The sequence below is a fragment of the Puntigrus tetrazona genome, chromosome 15 (assembly GCF_018831695.1).
Source record: "Puntigrus tetrazona isolate hp1 chromosome 15, ASM1883169v1, whole genome shotgun sequence".
Classification (NCBI taxonomy): Eukaryota; Metazoa; Chordata; class Actinopteri; order Cypriniformes; family Cyprinidae; genus Puntigrus; species Puntigrus tetrazona.
This window is the reverse complement of record NC_056713.1, coordinates 15,871,177-15,889,290: the sequence shown is the minus strand read 5'-3', so window position 1 is coordinate 15,889,290 and position 18,114 is coordinate 15,871,177. Positions and strand designations below refer to the sequence as shown.

The following is an 18,114-nucleotide window of genomic DNA, read 5'->3' as shown; positions in this document are numbered from 1 at the left end:
AATCTGCCATTACATCCTCGGTTATTCTCCGTATTTGTTACTAGTGACAATTAATTTAATTTAATTTTTTTAAATGCTGTCCTGTTTAGATTGTATTGTGCGATTTGCGACATCAAATACAGAAATCAAACAATACAAATAAATAAATAAAATAAATACAATTTAAACATACACCGGAATAAATCTTCCATTTGTTTATCAACGTTTAATGCCAATACATGTAATATGGAATTAAGAATTTACTTTTAATCCGACTGTAATTATTAAACATTCACGTTTCAATGACCAAATACATCCACAGGAAAATATCCACGGAAATAAATAAATACATATACACTGAACTTTCTATAGCAACAAGTATGTTGAGGCCATTAATTTTTTGGGCATTGTAGTAGTAATATTGTGGTGTAAGACAGAAATGTAATAATAAATATACAGTGGTTTATGGGAAGATTAGCTTTTAAACTAATATTTGTGTCTTTATCTAATCTATTTACTTGAATTATATCGTATTTATTCGCCTATTTATTTATTAACTTTAGATTTTATTCCTGATTGTTTTTGATGTTATTACTTTTATATTACTTTTGCGGGGCTTCCTTTCATTCTTTCTTTCTCTTAAGATCACGCATAACTGTAGTCTGTAATCTTCAACATTTCGCTTCCCGACCCCGCCCACCAGGTGACGTCGAACAGGAAGTGGATTTGCACAGGGAAGTGTAGCTCGCAAAGTTGTAACGTCAACTGCTTCCTTAACAATGGCGACTGTCACGGCCGAGTCATTCGTGTCGACAAAATTCAGAGGAGTACTGCTCGTTGTCATTTTTCTTTCTGTATTAATACCACCGCTGACAGCTATATCGGAGCAGGGAAAATGGGTCCAGGATGTGGACAATGTAAGTGCATCACCACCTGCAGTGAAACCTTGACGCTCGTGTTGTGTCTTCTAGCCTCATGACAGTCCACTGTCTTTACACACACAACACCGGTTAACAGACACTATAGATTAATGTATAGAATTGAAGAATGTGTAGAATATTTTGTAATCGGTAATGTAATGCCTACAGTGGACGTGTAGTAAGGGATAAGGCTAAGCTACAGGCTCTACAGGATGTCTTAGTCTGGTCTTGCCCTAATATACCTGATACTAACCTTTTTATTAGTTACAGATACATTTCTTGTGTAGTATATGAGCATAAAGCATTTATTTTAACTACTGAGATCAACAAATTGTAAGAATCTTCCTTTTTTTTGTGTATTTTAGCTAGGTGTGGACCCAAAGTATTGCTATTTTCCGAAGACGATGTTCAATAACACTTTGATTGAAATAAATTGTGAGTATGATTTTTTTCTTTCTTTATTTGCTTTCTTATGTTTTTTGCGCTCGGTTTTCTCTGACACAAATGAGCAAATGTTTTATTAGTGCTAAAAAGAATTGTAATCGATAAAACACAGAAATCTAACAATGCACATCCCGAAAGGGCAAGTGGGTTAAATAAAATTTAATTAAATTTAAATAAAATACAGATTTTTCTATTTTATGTATGCTCTTTTCATATACAATTTTCTATAAAAAGATAAAACCAGTCCATCAGTGAATGACATCTGATTATTCTTATGCTGTATATATTTCAGTGAACATTGAAAAGTGTGACGATCTTGTAAACCTCAGTATAGCGTGGTATTTGCGGAGTTCCCCTTGCTACGATGAAGTGTTTGGACTTGATGTGAGTGTGATTTTACCAAAAAGTGATATTTTCGAATTTACAGCAGTTTAAAATGCATTATTCTGTTTTTTGTTTTTTTTTTTTGTTTTTTTTTTCAAAAAGTCTGATTCAGCAAAAGTGTATTTTGATAGCATCGGTGTGCACCGCGAAGGAAGCAATGGATTCTTCATATCCCACAAGTATGATCCTATAAAGTGTGAATCTAATACTCCTGGAATTAAGGTACATGCCATCTTCACTGTCTCACACATGACTTCTTGAATGAATGTACAGTTTTATCACTGTGTTAATGAACATAAAAGACTTTGTATTTAGTTGTAGGTTTAATTTTTTTGTTAAGTCAGGTCAGGCAGGTTCGACAAATTAAAACGAATGCCAAGAGATCTTATTTATTTATTTATTTATTTTTTGTTTGGACGCACCAGTTTGGAGTAAAAGACTTTGATCATCCTATTTCGCTGAAGACATTCCCAACATCGGTAAGTTGATCCGATGCTTTTAAATCAGGGTTTTTCTGGGGTCAAAAATAGTGGTAGCTTGTGCATATGGTCATCCAATTGTGCAAAGTTGATAGCATAATTAAATTTAAAACACGTGAAATGTGTAATATGAATTACTGATTTGAGATAACTATATGAGAATAAACGGAGTGATATACTATATAAACTAGAAAAGCTAGCTCTGTTGGAATTCAGTTGTGAAATTCAGCGGTTGTGATTGACTAATCAGAATCCAGTTGTCCAAAAGACTAGTTAATTAGTGTTTCGTTTGTCATGCTAACTATCTGACACAGATTCTCTCTGACTGTTATTGTTAACTTTAGTTGCCAAAGCTTATACAACCAGCAAGCTAACTTGATGTTCTTGTCTAATCAGTCATTGGTTCTTTTGAGGGTGTACCCATGGTCACCTTTCATAAATGTATTGCTGTCCAGCTAACATACTATTAATCCTGCTTAGGTTTAGTCCATTGTGGAAGGAATTGTACCAAATTGCAAAAATTGTGAAATCAGAAATGGCAATGCAAATTTAGCATAAAATATTTGTAATATTGCCACAGTCCAACATTTTACTTAGGCTTTACTGTAGAAAACACAGTGGGGGAAACTTTTGTTTCCTTTTTCGTTGTTGTTTCAGGAAACTCCTAATTCACAAAGCAGAAGAAGGAGGGATGCAGCGAAGACAGAAGGACAGACAAAAAATGTTGGTTCAATTCAAAAATTTACTCCGAATTAAAATTCTGTCATTTATTCACTCTCTAAACCTATGTGATGCTTCTTTTTTTTAAAAACACTAAAGGAAATCTGTTTTCTACTATACAAGGGGCTAGGGACTGTTAGGCTTCAAAAAGGACCAAAGCAAAATATAGTTGTTGGGTTTTTTTTACATTTTTACATTTTAGTTTCACTGTATGGAAAAGAGCAACTTGCATGTTAATGAGAGTGTGTAAATAATGACAGAATTTACATTTTTGACAGAATTTCCTTTTGATGTTACTTGAATGAAGTTCCATACCAACAATGTTAAGATTTATGCTGTTCGCTGTTTTAAATGCTTGCATGAATAGGCTGCGGCAACAAATTCATCAAGTGCTCCAAAAAGCAAAGACTCTTCATCGGTGGAGACCTCGGTGAGTATTACAGCACAAAAAGAATGACGATATACAAAAAGGTTAATGTGGTAATGCGTGTCTCTTTTTTCATGTTTTGTTGTTGCAGCAAAAACAGTTGAGATCAGACAATGCAGTGGCACAAGCCTGGGAAGACAGTCCCTATATGTTCATCATCAAAATTGAAGCAAATCCTCCACCTGGCAAAGAAATTAAATCAAGTATTAAATGTAAGATTTTAATTAGTTGTGCCTTAACAGTAATAATGAGGTTTATGAACTCAAAAAGCCATCGTAATGCCTTGTGAACAAGAACAGCCTGCTGTGACAAGGGGTCTTTTAAATAATGTAAATGCGTTAACATTACTAGTATATTTAATATTTTAATAATAATTGTAAAAAATATATGTTATACAGTGGAGGTCAGGATGCACGGCACCTATCAATACATCTCAGCATCTGAATGGCCATTGATGATTGTGAGTACATTGTTTTTGTCTTGTTAGGTTTTGTTAGGTTCTTTCATTAGCAAAGCCTCCGCTCACGTCTTTCTTTTAATGGCCATTGTCTTCAGTTCTACATGGTGATGTGCATCATCTATGTGCTTATGGGCGTGCTGTGGTTGGCTCTTTCTGCGTGTTACTGGAGAGACCTGCTTCGGATTCAGTTTTGGATCGGAGGAGTGATCTTCCTGGGCATGATTGAGAAGGCTGTCTACTATGCAGAGTTCCAGAGCATCCGTTATGATGGTCAATCAGGTAACACAACTTAAAATTGTGTCAGTAAATATTTTTTATTTTTGCTCATTTCTAGTGATATCAAATTATTAATATTGTTTACATAATGTAAGTGTGTATGCTGTGTACATTTATTAACTATGTATTTATACATATGCACACACAAACGCATGTATATTTCAGAAAATGTGTTATATGTTAAATATATTTATATAGAATATCAGAATATAAATATATGCAAGTAAATATTTTCTAAATGTTTGCATTTTATTTTGCTTGCATAATGGGTTCTGTGTATATATAAATGCACACACATACTGTCTGTATTTATATTCATAATTTTTTATGTACATACGTATAATATACATACATGTGTTTATTTATGCATGTGTAATTAATATGCACAGTACACATATGTATTATGTAAACAATAACTTTTATTTTATTGAATCGTTTGACAGCACTGTTAATTTCCCAATTTTAACTGAGACCATATGGTGGGCCTGCAGCTGAAATTTGATATTTTTGTTTGCGTTTCAACACAAGATGTTGAGTTAAGTAGTTAAGTAAACGTGAGATCACTTACTACGCTCAAAATTTAAAGAATTTTATAGGCAAAGATGAGTAGATTACCTAAAAATTGTAATTTGTTATTGATTCTAAACTATATGATAAAAATTGTAGCAAGGCAATTGATTACATTACAAATTTTAAGTATTCTAATCAAATTAAATGAGTGTGTTTAATAAACAGATAATAATTAAATTATTACATCACAAAAATATTAATTAAAATAAGTCATTTTAAAATAACATCAATCAAAATAAAACACTTATCAAAAAATGGAAAGATTTGTTAACTCTCATGTCATGTGAAAGTTAACCAATGTCAAAAAAGTTATGAACATGCAAACATGATAATTATTACCTATTTATGCAGCAGGCTTTTTAGATAGGAATATTTAAAATATTAAAAAAAACAATTTAAGTAGTGCTATTGTGTGAATAATGTAATCATGCAGTCAATAAAACATTGCTGAAGTCTGAAAACCAGTATATTAAAATTAAATCTAATTACAAGTACTTAATTTTTGGAATGTGATTATGTAATCCAGATTACATGTAACCAATTATTTCTAAATATAGCAAATGTAAAAATAAAGCTGCTTAATGGTTAACACGAAAGTAAACGCGTTATGGTCCTTTATCAAATCCAGGCATATGTTTGAGGTGATTGGTTGTGTATATTTGCTGTTAAACGTTGATAAGTTTGCTATAGTGAATGTAGTCATTATGGTGCAATTTTTGTGTGTGTAGTTCAAGGTGCAGTGGTGTTTGCAGAGGTGCTTTCAGCTGTAAAAAGAACCTTGGCTCGAGTGCTTGTCATCATTGCTAGCCTTGGATATGGCATAGTCAAGTAAGTTTCTTCGAAGCAGTAATATATTGAGGCAATTGAAAAATCGGATTAAAATGGTAATAAAAAAGTAATAACATTAACAGTCTAATTAAAACATTTTTAAAGCAGGAAGCCATTAAATTGATCAGAAGTTATAACATTTTTGTTATAAAATTCTGATAGGATAAAAACACTAATTATTAATATTGAAAAATGTTAGCGTTGCTGTAAGTATAGTTTTGTACATTTCTCTTTCAATAACTCCGCCTTTTTGCTGCAGACCAAGACTAGGAGCATTGCTGCACAGGGTGGTGGGGGTAGGACTGCTCTACCTTATCTTCTCCATCATAGAAGGTGTACTGAGAGTCAACACGGTAAGGAAAGACTCATAGCTGGAAGACAATTTCCCTAAAAATGGAAAACAGTGACCAGTGGAGAAACATGTCCACCTTTGTGACAAACCCTCCTAATTTAACTTAATGATGATGCTGCAGCAATTGTCACGTGAAGCTTAATGTTTCTCTCTCACAGGAGCACGGTGGTTCAAGCAGGCTGCTTTGTGACATTGTTATGGCCCTCATTGATTCTTGTATTGTGTGGTGGATATCCTTTCACAAGTCGATCCTATGTTGAGAATGTGTGTTCAATTTGTGCTGTTATGACAGTGACTTCTGCAGGGTGTAGATTGGGACAGATAAATGGTAATGAAAGTGGGTTGAACCAGATAGATGCAACTTTTATTTTGTGGCTGCAGTCACATACATATACAGTTCACTCTTGTCTAATTTTTTTTAGGAAGCTGTGATATGGACATTTGAGTCTCTTTGCTCATGTTGGCTCATGTGATGGTGGTGTGCAGCTGGGATAATGCTTTATGAAATATCATTTTTCAGTCTTGCCTTAAAGCTAGTAGCATGATCTACCTTTGTTGGGCTGAATGGTGGTTATGGTTTTGCAATATGTGAGCACAGAGCTGGGCGACGTAATAAATATTTAGATGTATTTGTCATGGTTCTGATTGCAACATTAAGCACCATAGTAGGTGTTTTAACACACTATTTGGAGGTGAAAAATGCATCATTTCAATAGTTGAAGAGATCTGTTCATTTCTGTTAATCAGTTTTACTGTACATCAATTCTGATTCAACGATTTACTTAAAAATAGGAAAATATTGCTGTTTTAGGAATAGTAACATTTTACATACAGTACTGTTCATATAATATTTGGGGTCAGTTAAAATGACCAAAAGTGCAAGACTTTTAAGTTGAAAAAAAAAAAAAAAAAAAAAATCCTGTAGAATCCTGTTTAAAAATTTTTAAAAAATTCTGATTTTTACAAAAATAAACAGCACAGCTGTTTTAAACATTGATCATAATAAGAAATGTTTATTGAGCACCAATGATTTCTAAAGTATCATGAGACACTGGAGACTGAAATGATGGCTGCTAAAAATAAAATAAGTAAATAAGTGAAAGGCACAGTTTCAAGCCATTTTAGAGCAAATACAGAACTGAATATCATAAATAGGCAATCGCCCAGCTCTATGTAGGTCCCTCTGATGGTGGTGGTGTGTGTGTGATGGTGCTACTCTTCTCTCTCTTTCCCTGGCTCTCTCTGTCTTTTCCTTCTCTCTTCCCCTGTATTGTTCTGCCAGGCTGAAGATGACCTGGTGTTGCTGGCTGCCATCCCCTTGGCTGTTCTCGACTCTACCCTCTGCTGGTGGATATCCTACGTTTCACCATTGCTGTTTGTGTTTGTCCCTCTTTCTCTCTTAATGGGTTGTGTAACAGTGGCCCTGCATATGTGGGATGGTGAACACCACTCTTTTTGTTCTCCTTTGCAATTTCTGGGATTTTCTGTACTTTTAAAGCTTGAGGACACCTAAAGGACCAACCTGTGCATGTCAGTCACTATACAGTTCTCAAAATGTTCAGTTTCGTGTCTCTTTTTTTTCTTTACTGCAAAGTGAACTGATTGCATTAGATTGTGTAAGAACAGGAAGTCGCTAAGCCCTAGTGATCAAATATAGTCCTTGACACTTAGTCACATCTTCATTAGCCTGGCCCAGACGATGAAGCTTCTTCGACTGAGGAGAAACGTGGTCAAGCTGTCTCTTTACCGACACTTCACCAATACTCTCATATTCGCTGTTATCGGTAAGCATATGTGTCACACTAAATTATTGTGCAAAGTGTCTTTGACAGGATTACAGTACTGCATTGGAACTGCCAGTGATTCATGTCTGTGTAATTTTCGCATACTGAATTATGATTGGTCTATGTCAGACATCTGGGTTACATGATTTATTAATGGAAAGTGAGCCGTAATTGGGGACATTCAATCTCTGTCTCTGTTTCTTGCTATATTTAGGTTTACAACTTTGCAAACTAACATTTTACTGAAAACTTGCAAGCATTAATACTGCCTTAATGATATGTTATCACATGTTCTCATAATGAAATTCTGCTTCTCTATCAGCTTCTGTGATATTTATTGTGTGGACAACAAAGACCTTCAAGTTATCAAAGTGCCAATCTGTAAGCCTTCTCTTGTAATGACTATGTCCTCAATTATTTTTTTTTTAGTTCAACTCATGCTTTTTTTTTTAATGATGCTTACTTGCATTCATAACCACTCTTGTAGGACTGGAGAGAGCTGTGGATAGATGATGCCTTCTGGCGCTTCTTGTTCTCCAGTATCCTGCTTGTAATCATGTTCTTATGGAGGCCATCAGCCAACAACCAGAGGTAAAGCATTTCACCTCTACCCATGTGTCAACCCCACTCCGCTTCATAGCAGAAACAAGATTGGCAATTTTTGTCCTTCTGAACCCTTTAGGTATGCCTTCAGTCCACTGGTGGATGAGGTTAGTGAGGAAGAAGAGGAGGAGCAGCTAATGAATGAAGCCTTCGGTAAGAGTCTTAATTAAAAAAATAGCAGGTGTGAGACAGAAGTAGTGGCCTGTATTTAAAAATGATGGAGAAATAATTCTGCACATGGGATCTTCACAAGCTGTCTTCCATCCTCTGCTAAATAGGATGTATTTTAAGTAGGGATGAAAAAGGTTTTGTCACGATTGATGACTGGAGGTTGAGATGCGGGTGTCACGCTCAAGCGTGGAAGCAAGATGTACATGAGCTTGCAGGGATAGGTTTAAATAAACTAAATAATTGGTGATGTTATGACAAATTATGTAATTTGAACAAAATATACCTTGGTTGGTTTTTTTTATATATACTTGTTTACAACAAGATCTATAGCATGCTTTTTAGAAAATAAGGTCATTTTCCATTTCACGCCAGCTTAAAGCATGCGGTTTACATTTCATCAGCACACTTGAATGCTGCCTATCAAGTTATCTGGTTATCGGCCTTTGTTTGTTTTTTTGTTTGACTGCGTTAAGCCGGTTCTAACCAGTTAAACTTGAATTCACAGAGGGTGTGAAAATGAGAGGGATGAAACCAGAGATCAATGGAAGTGCAAAACCCAGCAAAGTGGTAATTCATAATAATACTTGGTCTCAAAAATGTGAATTGTTACATGAAAAAAGCATGTTATGTTGCCATATGTAAGAATATGCCAAATGTACCGATTAGACATGTTTACATAAAAAACACCATACTGTGTGGAAAAAATTGCTTATTGTTGTTTATTTTTAAATATGCTGTATATTTTTTGGTAATGTCATGGTATATTTCTTTCATATTCCATCCAGGATGAAGATCTCAAATGGGTAGAGGAGAATATTCCCTCATCGATGGCTGATGTGTAAGTCCAGGCAGCCATATGTGTATAAAAATTAGACAGAATAATAAATAGATACAAAAACAAATGGCACTATTCAGTACGTCACTGATTATTTGTACGCTCAAACATGTCATCAGTTTGTCTGTAAAGCTACTAGCAGTCTCATTGCTCGTGTCATTGACGTGTCCTTCTCTTTGTTTTGCAGCGCACTGCCGCCGCTGCTAGACTCAGACGAGGTAAGTGTCTCATATTCTGATTGGCCAGCAGTGGGCACCCTTTGAGCTTCTAAAGTAGAGCAGAAAGCGCTCAGCCCGTCACGTCACAGTGTTTACCCTCGCTCCCTCTCCGTCGGTTGTTTTCTTTCTGCTTGGAACAAAAGGAGCGCTGAGGCTTTGGAGGTTTTGTCTGACTAATGAGAGCTCACTTAAGCTAACATTGGATGTGTTTGTATATCGAACAGCAGCCAACGTGGACAAATCTCTTAAAAGAGGAGATCAGAGATTACATACTACAAAAAAACGCAGGATTTTAATAGGTTTTTATGTAACCGTGTCATTTATTTTAGGAATTTCATTGTATTGCACAGCTTTTTTTTTTTTTTTTTTTTTTTTAATGACTCTCTTTTCTCATTGATTAAAAGATGATTTTCTTTCATGATTTTTTTTTTTTTTTTCTCCTCAGGAGATCATGACTACAAAATTTGAGATGTCCAAAATGGAGTAGATCTTTGAAGATGTATGTAATGTATATAATATGTGTACGACAATGCACAACTGCTTTATCCCAAAACATGAGCTTTTCATAAGCAATGTCTGTAAATATGTGGGTCTATGAGGGTAATGCACTAAAGGAGTTTTTGTTTTATTTTTAATTGCCTGTTTGTATTTATATTTTCTCAGATATTATGGTGTAAGACTTTCTTAAATCATAACTGTAAATTGCCTTTGACTGTTGTTTACATATCTACAGTACAAAATGTGATTAAAACACATTAGTTTGTGCATTGTGCTTTCACTAAGAGGCTTTTGCACAACAATCCTCTTATTAATTACATAAAGATGGAAAAAAAAACATGTAAGATAAAAGCTCTCTCTTCTGGTTTTCTTTAATTCGTCAGTATGCTTTCAAAAATTGACAGTGCCTCTCTGACCTGATGGTATTTTCAGTAAAAGTGGCCATTAAGTGTCATCTTGTTGGCCTGTGCACCATTAAGCAGATTGCCTTTCAATGGATTTATCTGACGTGAGTTTTTAATGCTCTGTGTCATAGTTAATAGACACTCGCCTGGGTAGTTAGATGACAAGGGAAAACGAGGTTGCAAGAGCTTTGTCTGTCAACACTGTCTAAAACAAAGGGCAGAGGTGTTTTGTTTTTTTTTGTCCCCAGTTGATTGAAACTCATCTTTTATTACAGCTATAAACTGCTGACCACAGTATATTTAGCAGCGTGTGCAAATGCCTGTTGCAAATAAAAGTATTTTTATACCAAAACAAACGGTAAAAAGTTATTGACCCTTCTTGACCCATGTAAGAAGAGACCTAATGCTTTGACTGCGTATGCTAAGTCTGTGAAGTCCACCGGGGTCGTGCTGTCGATAGCTATTGATTTCTTCTCAAAGCCACATTCAAAAGTCTGTCATGCAGAGTGTCAGTTTCACCCACTTGCCAATACATTCTCAATATCTCTGTCCTGTTTTGTCCCTGTTAAGTCAGCTCATTATCTGTTAATACTTCTACACGGTTCTTCATTAACCCTGACCCCACGATGAGCTACAGGGAATGCTGCACCATACCTGTTGCTAGGATATCTGTTAAGCTGCATTTAACGTTCTAGATAATAGCATGATTTAGTGTAAATAGTTGACACTGTGAAGTCGTCAAGGATGGCACAGCCATAATAACCTGAGCTCAATGCAAATATTGAAAGGATAGAGTAGGATATTAAATTGCTGTTAAATAAATCCAATATAAATTGACATTTGCCATAATACACTGTTCATATTAGGGGTTTTATGTAATGCGTGTTCCCATTTCCAAGATGCAAATAACGCACTATTTGTGAAGCAGTATTTTTGGAGGGAAACTAAACATTTTCTCCCTTGATTTGCATTAGCTGAGTCTTATTTTACAACTGCCCCAAATGGCCAACCCGGTTAATCTGTTACGAGTCAGCATTTCCTAAAATCTGATGGCATAATCTGCAAGAAAACCCAGAGAAGTACTTAATGTTTAATGGTGGTTTATTCATGTACACAAGATAACAGTCTAAAAACAAAAACACAGAGATTAGAGCACATTCCGTATTGAATTCACAATTCGGGGGCAGTCTGGCGGGCTGTTATTTCAAATGTGTCTGTATCACATATATCTAGTCAAAGGAAAACTACAAACAGAATGGCAATTAATATAAAACTAACAGTCTTTATGATCACGGTACTTTGTGATCACTGAGATTAACATTTCAAAGGAATGTCATTTATGACAATATAAAATCTCACTAGTAGACAGGCAAAACATTTACAATGATGTAATGGTAGCAAGAACTGCACTGATTGATGATTCTGAATTATTGCTTTTCAAGATTTTTTTAAACTATGTGGATTGCATCTCTCACCATGGTGAATCGTGGCGTAAACATGTGATTACTCCATATTTTGGGGGAAGGGGGGGCAAAGCTCCTCGCTGAACGAATCCCATGCAGATCTAATCCTCTTTGTGTGGCGTCACACGTTTCCCGCCTTTTTTTCTGGTAAATGATAACAGAAGAGATTTCAGAATATATTACAATATATTTCTACATTTTACATTTTCATTCATTATACACATATTATTGTTACAGAGAAGAGGTTCATCTAGGTTCACCAAAATAAATTGTGATCTTTATAATACAGAACAGCAAACACTGCACAACTGCATCTGACAGTATTGTGAAAAACCTCTACCTCAAAAACACTGGTTCCACGTTAACACAGAAACATGCTGAAATCTTTCCTTTATAAATTACTTGACATATATAATACTTTTGAGAATACACAAATTGCTACTTTGGATAACTTCATAACTGCTCAATTAAACCACCTGTATCTTCCTTCGAATTCACTGACCCTAAATTTCACAACGTTTTAAAGGGGTTTACGGAGTGTAGCAATAACTTTTGGACATGCCCACAACACCAGAACATGTTCCCACAAACACATATGAAGGTACTCAAGATCGCCAAGGATCAATACAGAGATCCCTGATTTAAAGCAACTTCTCTGTGACAGTAACTGACATCAATATCTGTGTAACTGCTATTGTTTTCAGGCTGGAAACACTTCAAACTACTGTCCAGAACGTCCTTCTCCTTGGCTAACTGTTCAGTGGCTGACGATACAACTGCACGAACGATGGAAGCTGCAACCTCATAGAACATCCTCTTCAAGGCCTCCTCTTGTTCATCTGTATTGGTCTTCGCTGACCCAGAAAGGGACCCTCCACATTGAGAGGCCCCATCCCCCCCAGTCTCTATCTCAACACTAGTACCTACTCCTACTTTAGACTCTGCTTTGTCATTTCCATTTTGCTGTTGATCTCTCGAGTCAATTGGAGCTTCACACTCACCGCTTTGGGCAACTGCATTGACAGTATCACACTTCCCGTCTTGATTGAGGATCTTCCCATCCTTCGGACAAGTTTTGCCACTAGAGTCTATGGTCTCCTGATTGGTCTCCTCGTCCTTCACGTCATTCTGGGTTGTTGCTTCGTGATTGTGTGCTGCGGTGTCCTCTGGTGTAGCGTCCGAGCATCCATTCTCACCATTGGCTTTTGGCTCTGTCTGGCCTCCACCCTCTGGATCCGCTACGTGAGACTTGTCTGATGGCTGACCAGATGGTGCACTAGTGTGGGACCTCTCCTCTCCATCAGAACTCTTGTGTTCGCTTGCCACCTGAGCTTCATTATTGCTCTCACTCGGAGCCTCAGTCTGCTCCTCTGATCCAGTCTGTGGGACATCAGTTGCCCCAGCTGCATCATCAAGGCCATCCACGTCTTTAGCCTCACTCTCACCAGTACCATCTCCATCTTTGTGGGCTGCTGTACCCTCCCCCATGTCCATGCTGGTGCTCTTCCCCTTTCGCAGTATGAAGTTCTTTAGTGACACAGCACGGTTGAAGTGTGTCCTTTTTGCCTTGGCTGTCTTGCATGAGTCTTTACCCGCCTGTGGTTCATCAGTCTGCTCTTGCTCACCCACTCCTTCCTCTTCTACTCCACCAGAGTCAGCTGCCCTCTTAGATTTGGGAATAACTCGTTTTTTGAAAGAGGTCCAGATCTCATTTGCATGCTGGTCCACTGATTTTGCAGGCTGTGTAGTAGCAGTTGCTCCTTTCTCCTCCTCACCCTCAGTGTTAGACTTCTCCTGTGTTTCTATGTCACTGGCTACCTTTACATCATCCGTCCCCTGTTCAGCCTCTGGGGCATTTTCATCTTTAACATCTGAAGAGTCTTTGTCCTTTGGTTTGTGGATTCCAACAACAGATGAATCTCTCTTCAGACCTTGGAATGTCCAGGATCTTTTTAGTTTCCACCTTTTTTGCCCAGAGTGCTCTGACTTTGTAGTGGAATCCAGTGTTCCACTGTCTCCAGCTCCATCTGCACTGGCTCCTTCTGCTCCATCAGCATCCTTGGACTCGTCTGTGCTTTTCTTGTGACTTTTCTGAGCCATGAGTTTCTTAAAAGAGTGCCAGCGTTTCATGTTTTTCGTTGTTTGGGGGTTAGACTTGTCTGGCTCGTCTGCTGTCGGAGGCTCCTCTGCTTGGTCTCCCACATTTGTACTGGCATCAGCATCAGCATCCTCCAGCCTGTCCAGTGATTTTGACCGAACCTTGCCATGTTTTTGGAGTGCTCCTGTTCCCTCCTTTTTGTCTGTGCTTTTGTGCGAGAAAATTTTTGCAACAGGCTTGCGGATGAAGTCCCTAACACTAGACTTCTCTCCTTGCTTTGGCTTGGCACCAGATGCCTTTTGCTCTTGGGAAGCCTCCTCATTTTCTGGTGCTTTTTCAATAGTCTGCCCATCAGCTGCAGCCTCTCCAGCATCTGCTGGCTGACTAGATTCCTGCTCTTTAGGGCCTGCAGTATCCCCTTGATCATTCTGGCTAGAAACCTTATCCTGCTCCTCGCCAGTAGTATCCTCAGCTCCTGTCTGCTGCTCCTTCTTTTTTTTCCCTCCCATGACTTTTCCAAGCCCACTTTTATTTAAAAAAGAGTCCCATATTTTTTCAGAGGCTGGCTTGGATTTGTTATCGGCTGGTTGCTCTGTGCTTGGCGGTGCCTCAGTAGAAGGTTGTGTTTCCTCTGTTGAAGCTGGGGCTTCCTCTGTTGAAGCTGGGGCTGGATTTGTGGTTTCTACCTCTGCCTTGTTCTCGACAATGTCTGCTTGGACAGGCTCTGCATTAGCCTCGGTTGCAGCCATATCGAAAATAAAAACTCCAACTTTTAGGTCTTCCTTGTTGAAAGATACTTATTTCCTTGAGTTCTTTATGGAACTGAGTTCATTGAGGATTAGCCAACAGCTCTGTGAGTGTTCCTATCCAACTTATTTCCATAAGAAATGGGCAATTCTGCATCATATTCCGTATGGAGTAGATGGACTTCAAAGCTAAAAGGAGAAAACAACAACAATCAGTTTTAAATTGGCTGCATGTATTTCAATCAACATATGAGATTTTTTACAATGCATGAAACGTAGCTGCACTGCTGTGTACATGGGGTAAAAGTTAAGTATGTACTAAACATTCTTATTCTCTCTTTAAGTGCCTGCAATCACCTTCAAGTCACAGTGTACACATGATTACTGATGTGTTATAACATTTAAGCTATTTTGAGTTTTTCCTGTACTTTAGAAAATCTCTCATTTACATATTGAGCTGAATACACCACATCTTCTGTTATTGCGTAAATGTGCGCATATGTGTTGTCAGGCAAGGACATGAAAATGGCAAACGCAAAAATAAGTCCACATACCGTTGCCCATATGACAATGAAAGATCTTATTATAAACCTCTAAACTCTTCACCTTAGGTCAACTCATGTCGCTTAACACTGGGGCTGCTTTTGTTTCTACACAGAGGATTCTTTTGAGATTAAAAAAATGATCTTTCATCAGGCTTTCTTGATGCTTAAAGCAATTTAATGCTTCCTCTGAATGACCCACTTGCGAATTTCAAATATTTCATGTATTTGTTGTATTTGGTCTGAGACGCTAGAGGTGAAACCACATGTGACATAGTTACATAATTGATTTATTCAAGGAACCTTATGACTGTACACACCGTAAAATTAGTACAGTAGCATAAAAAACAGAAGCAATATTCTTTGCCCTGTGAAAAGCCTGATGGAAAGAACATGGCTTAATTGGATTTCGCCGTGACTGAGTCTGTTTACTGATGGGGCACAAGACCCTGCTTGCCCATCCGACTGACACTGGGACAATTGAGGCTTGACGGTTTTGTCCCCTCTTTTCATGGACAAAACCCTTGCCCTTTGTTATGCAAACGCAGTAGAAGAGACTTGGAGAAGCTCCCTCGATAAAGCCCTAAGAGTGGGCTCAAACCTTGCTTTGCAGAAGTAGAACATAATTCTAATGAGAAACGAGGGAAAAGCCAATGCAAATGCTCGAGACAGCAGGTGCCAGTGCTCTTCAAAACCTCATTTGCATTGCTAATGCGTCCCTAACCATCTCCTCCATTTTGTAAAAATGTGTTGATATCAACATCACCCAAGTTGTTTTAATTGACGGCGTTGCACGAGCAGTGTGTTATTTGCCGAAAAAAGCATCGAAAAGACTCAAGGAGACATCCCACTTCTGTTGTGTCTGGAAAACAACCCTGAACAATGCTCATTCACGTCACTTGATTCGGATCACCAATTTAAAGGACCTCGCAGTTGTTTGTGAATAATTAAAATGATTTGGATCCACGAAGCTTTCAGTAACCGCTAACACGTCTGTCACCGTGTAAATGTGTGATGTAGGAATAATGAAATCATCATGCAGCGGGAAAACAACAACAACCCGCGCGCCACACGCACAAGCGCGCGCGCATTCCGTGTCTATTGTGGTAAAGCCATGCTTGTTTTATTCTCGAAATCTCGTTAGGAATCAACAGCGACCGAAGTGCGTTTGGTTTGAAAACGGGTATTTCACTGACACGTAGCCTACACCACAGACTGGGCGCAATTGGGAGCAAATTCACACTTGAGTGCGTCTGATGATAATATGCGGGAGGACAGTCTGGCACGTTTGGCGAAGTTGATCGCATGAATGAATGAACGAACTCGTAACAGTTGCTTGAGCAAACACGCAATAGTGAAGCAGATGTCCTTATTCATACACATTAAAAAAAGCAAGGCAAGCTGGAAACGCATTTAACCAAATACTCTATTTCACTATGCCTACGAATTCAAATCCAGGGCGCAGTCATTGCGCGCCTATTGTCCTTTCCAAATAAATCCCTGCACTTCCTTATACTATCCATTGTAAATGCACTGCATAGGCGAAGCGTTCACGACAACGTTTTGACACATAAATGCAATAAGAAGTTCTGCACGACAGAAATATTCAAAAATAATACAACCTAAAAAACATTACAACTAAGAAAAGAGTCTGCAAACCTTGTTCCTCGTGTGTAAATCCGTCCCGTGTGCTGGAGGAAAGGTAATAATCTGCTGCAGACTGGAAAAGACACTGAAACTAAATCCCCGCTCGCATCCTCATGCCTTGACTGAAGAGAGATCAGTGTGTTTGAGTGAGAGAGAGAACGCGCGCGTATGTATGTATATGTGTGTGTGTGTGTGTGTGTGTGGAGAATTGCGCGCGCGGGGACGTTGAGGGTCGAGCGCTGGTATTAACAGACGCGCAGCTGCGGCTCCATCTATCTCACCCTGTTGCCCTTAGCAACCAGGGAGACCACCCCCACCCTGCCACCACACACACACACACACACCCCCCAACACTAAGAGGGTTACTGTACGGGGTTGAGATGGTAACTTTAATTTCAGCCACTTCTCCTGATTTGCGTCTAATGTGGTGATGTTGCATCACGACCCTTCAGATTGGCTGCGGCAGGTCCGCGGATTGTTTCTGCACCTCAGTGACGCAGGGCAACAGATCTAGTGGTCGGGGAGACTGGGGACTGTCGTAACGTTTAGTTTCAACGTCTGTCTCTGCTACGTCTCAAACTTTCATGTGATTTGTATGCTATAAACTGAACTTAGAAGATACATCGAATCCATAAACTGTGTAAATTATAAATAAATGCTCTTAAAAAAAAATAAATGTGACATTTTGTACAGAAAGTTGTGGTAAAAATAGCAGACTATGAGAGATAATGCGCAATGGTGGAGTGTGAAAACAGTGGATGTTTAACTTTTTTTTGTGTGAAGTTATTGTGATAAAAACTTATTTTATTATGGAGGCATATACGTATATAAATAGAGAAAGAGAGAGATTTTCTTCAGTTTTGTATTTATTTTATTTTATTTTTTTCAGTAGGCGACAAGAGTGAGATGTAAAACCAAATCTAAATAACATGTTATTGTGGTGAGAATAATACGAAAAAAGTATACATACAATTATACATACGATATATATAATGTATGTATAATACACTGTTACTGTGGTTAAAGATAAAAATATGAAAAATAAATAAATAAATAAATAAATAATAATAATAATATATATATATATATATATATATATATATATATATATATATATATATATATATATATATATATAGTTAAATTAGTTTCAATTTGTATCTTTTTAATTGTATCTTTTCTCAATTTTAAATAACCTACTTATTTAAAATTACACATTCCCTTTTAAAAATGAAAAGACGTTTGCACAGGCTCCACAAATAGAAA

General features: G+C 37.5%; 2 protein-coding genes across 3 annotated transcripts; one reads left to right on the top strand and one right to left on the bottom strand.

Moving 5' to 3' along the window:
- Window positions 1–697: 697 nt before the first annotated feature.
- Window positions 698–10,704, top strand: zgc:162698 (Transmembrane protein 87A-like). Of its 2 annotated transcripts, none has more exons than XM_043258622.1 (21): window positions 698–896; window positions 1,265–1,334; window positions 1,636–1,727; window positions 1,830–1,949; window positions 2,153–2,206; window positions 2,864–2,929; window positions 3,294–3,356; window positions 3,445–3,565; window positions 3,752–3,813; window positions 3,909–4,092; window positions 5,388–5,487; window positions 5,747–5,840; window positions 7,122–7,190; window positions 7,515–7,623; window positions 7,946–8,004; window positions 8,111–8,214; window positions 8,306–8,379; window positions 8,903–8,964; window positions 9,183–9,235; window positions 9,420–9,450; window positions 9,896–10,704. In XM_043258622.1, exons 1-21 carry the CDS (start codon window positions 759–761, stop codon window positions 9,935–9,937), a joined length of 1,767 nt encoding a protein of 588 aa, XP_043114557.1. In that variant the 5' UTR covers window positions 698–758; the 3' UTR covers window positions 9,938–10,704. The 2 variants fall into 2 exon arrangements, with proteins under 2 accessions (XP_043114557.1, XP_043114556.1); XM_043258621.1 differs by lacking the exon at window positions 7,122–7,190 and adding an exon at window positions 5,998–6,069 and having other exon boundaries at window positions 699–896.
- Window positions 10,705–11,435: 731 nt separating this feature from the next.
- si:ch211-137a8.4 (microtubule-associated protein 1B) lies at window positions 11,436–17,210 on the bottom strand. Its single transcript, XM_043258620.1, has 3 exons — window positions 16,861–17,210; window positions 12,817–14,848; window positions 11,436–11,959 (listed from the first exon to the last, which is right to left on the bottom strand). Exons 2-3 carry the CDS (start codon window positions 14,660–14,662, stop codon window positions 11,937–11,939), a joined length of 1,869 nt encoding a protein of 622 aa, XP_043114555.1. The 5' UTR covers window positions 14,663–14,848; window positions 16,861–17,210; the 3' UTR covers window positions 11,436–11,936.
- Window positions 17,211–18,114: the final 904 nt, after the last annotated feature.

Excerpts from the sequence above, each read along its gene's own strand:
- si:ch211-137a8.4 (XM_043258620.1), bottom strand. The coding sequence starts at position 14,662 with ATGGCTGCAACCGAGGCTAATGCAGAGCCTGTCCAAGCAGACATTGTC. Across the intron at positions 11,960-12,816 it reads CAATGCAGTTGCCCAAAGCG|AAAAAAAGGCGGGAAACGTG; the intron begins GTGAGTGTGAAG and ends ATCATTTACCAG.
- zgc:162698 (XM_043258621.1), top strand. The coding sequence starts at position 759 with ATGGCGACTGTCACGGCCGAGTCATTCGTGTCGACAAAATTCAGAGGA. Across the intron at positions 1,335-1,635 it reads CACTTTGATTGAAATAAATT|TGAACATTGAAAAGTGTGAC; the intron begins GTGAGTATGATT and ends TATATATTTCAG. Across the intron at positions 8,005-8,110 it reads AGTTATCAAAGTGCCAATCT|GACTGGAGAGAGCTGTGGAT; the intron begins GTAAGCCTTCTC and ends CCACTCTTGTAG.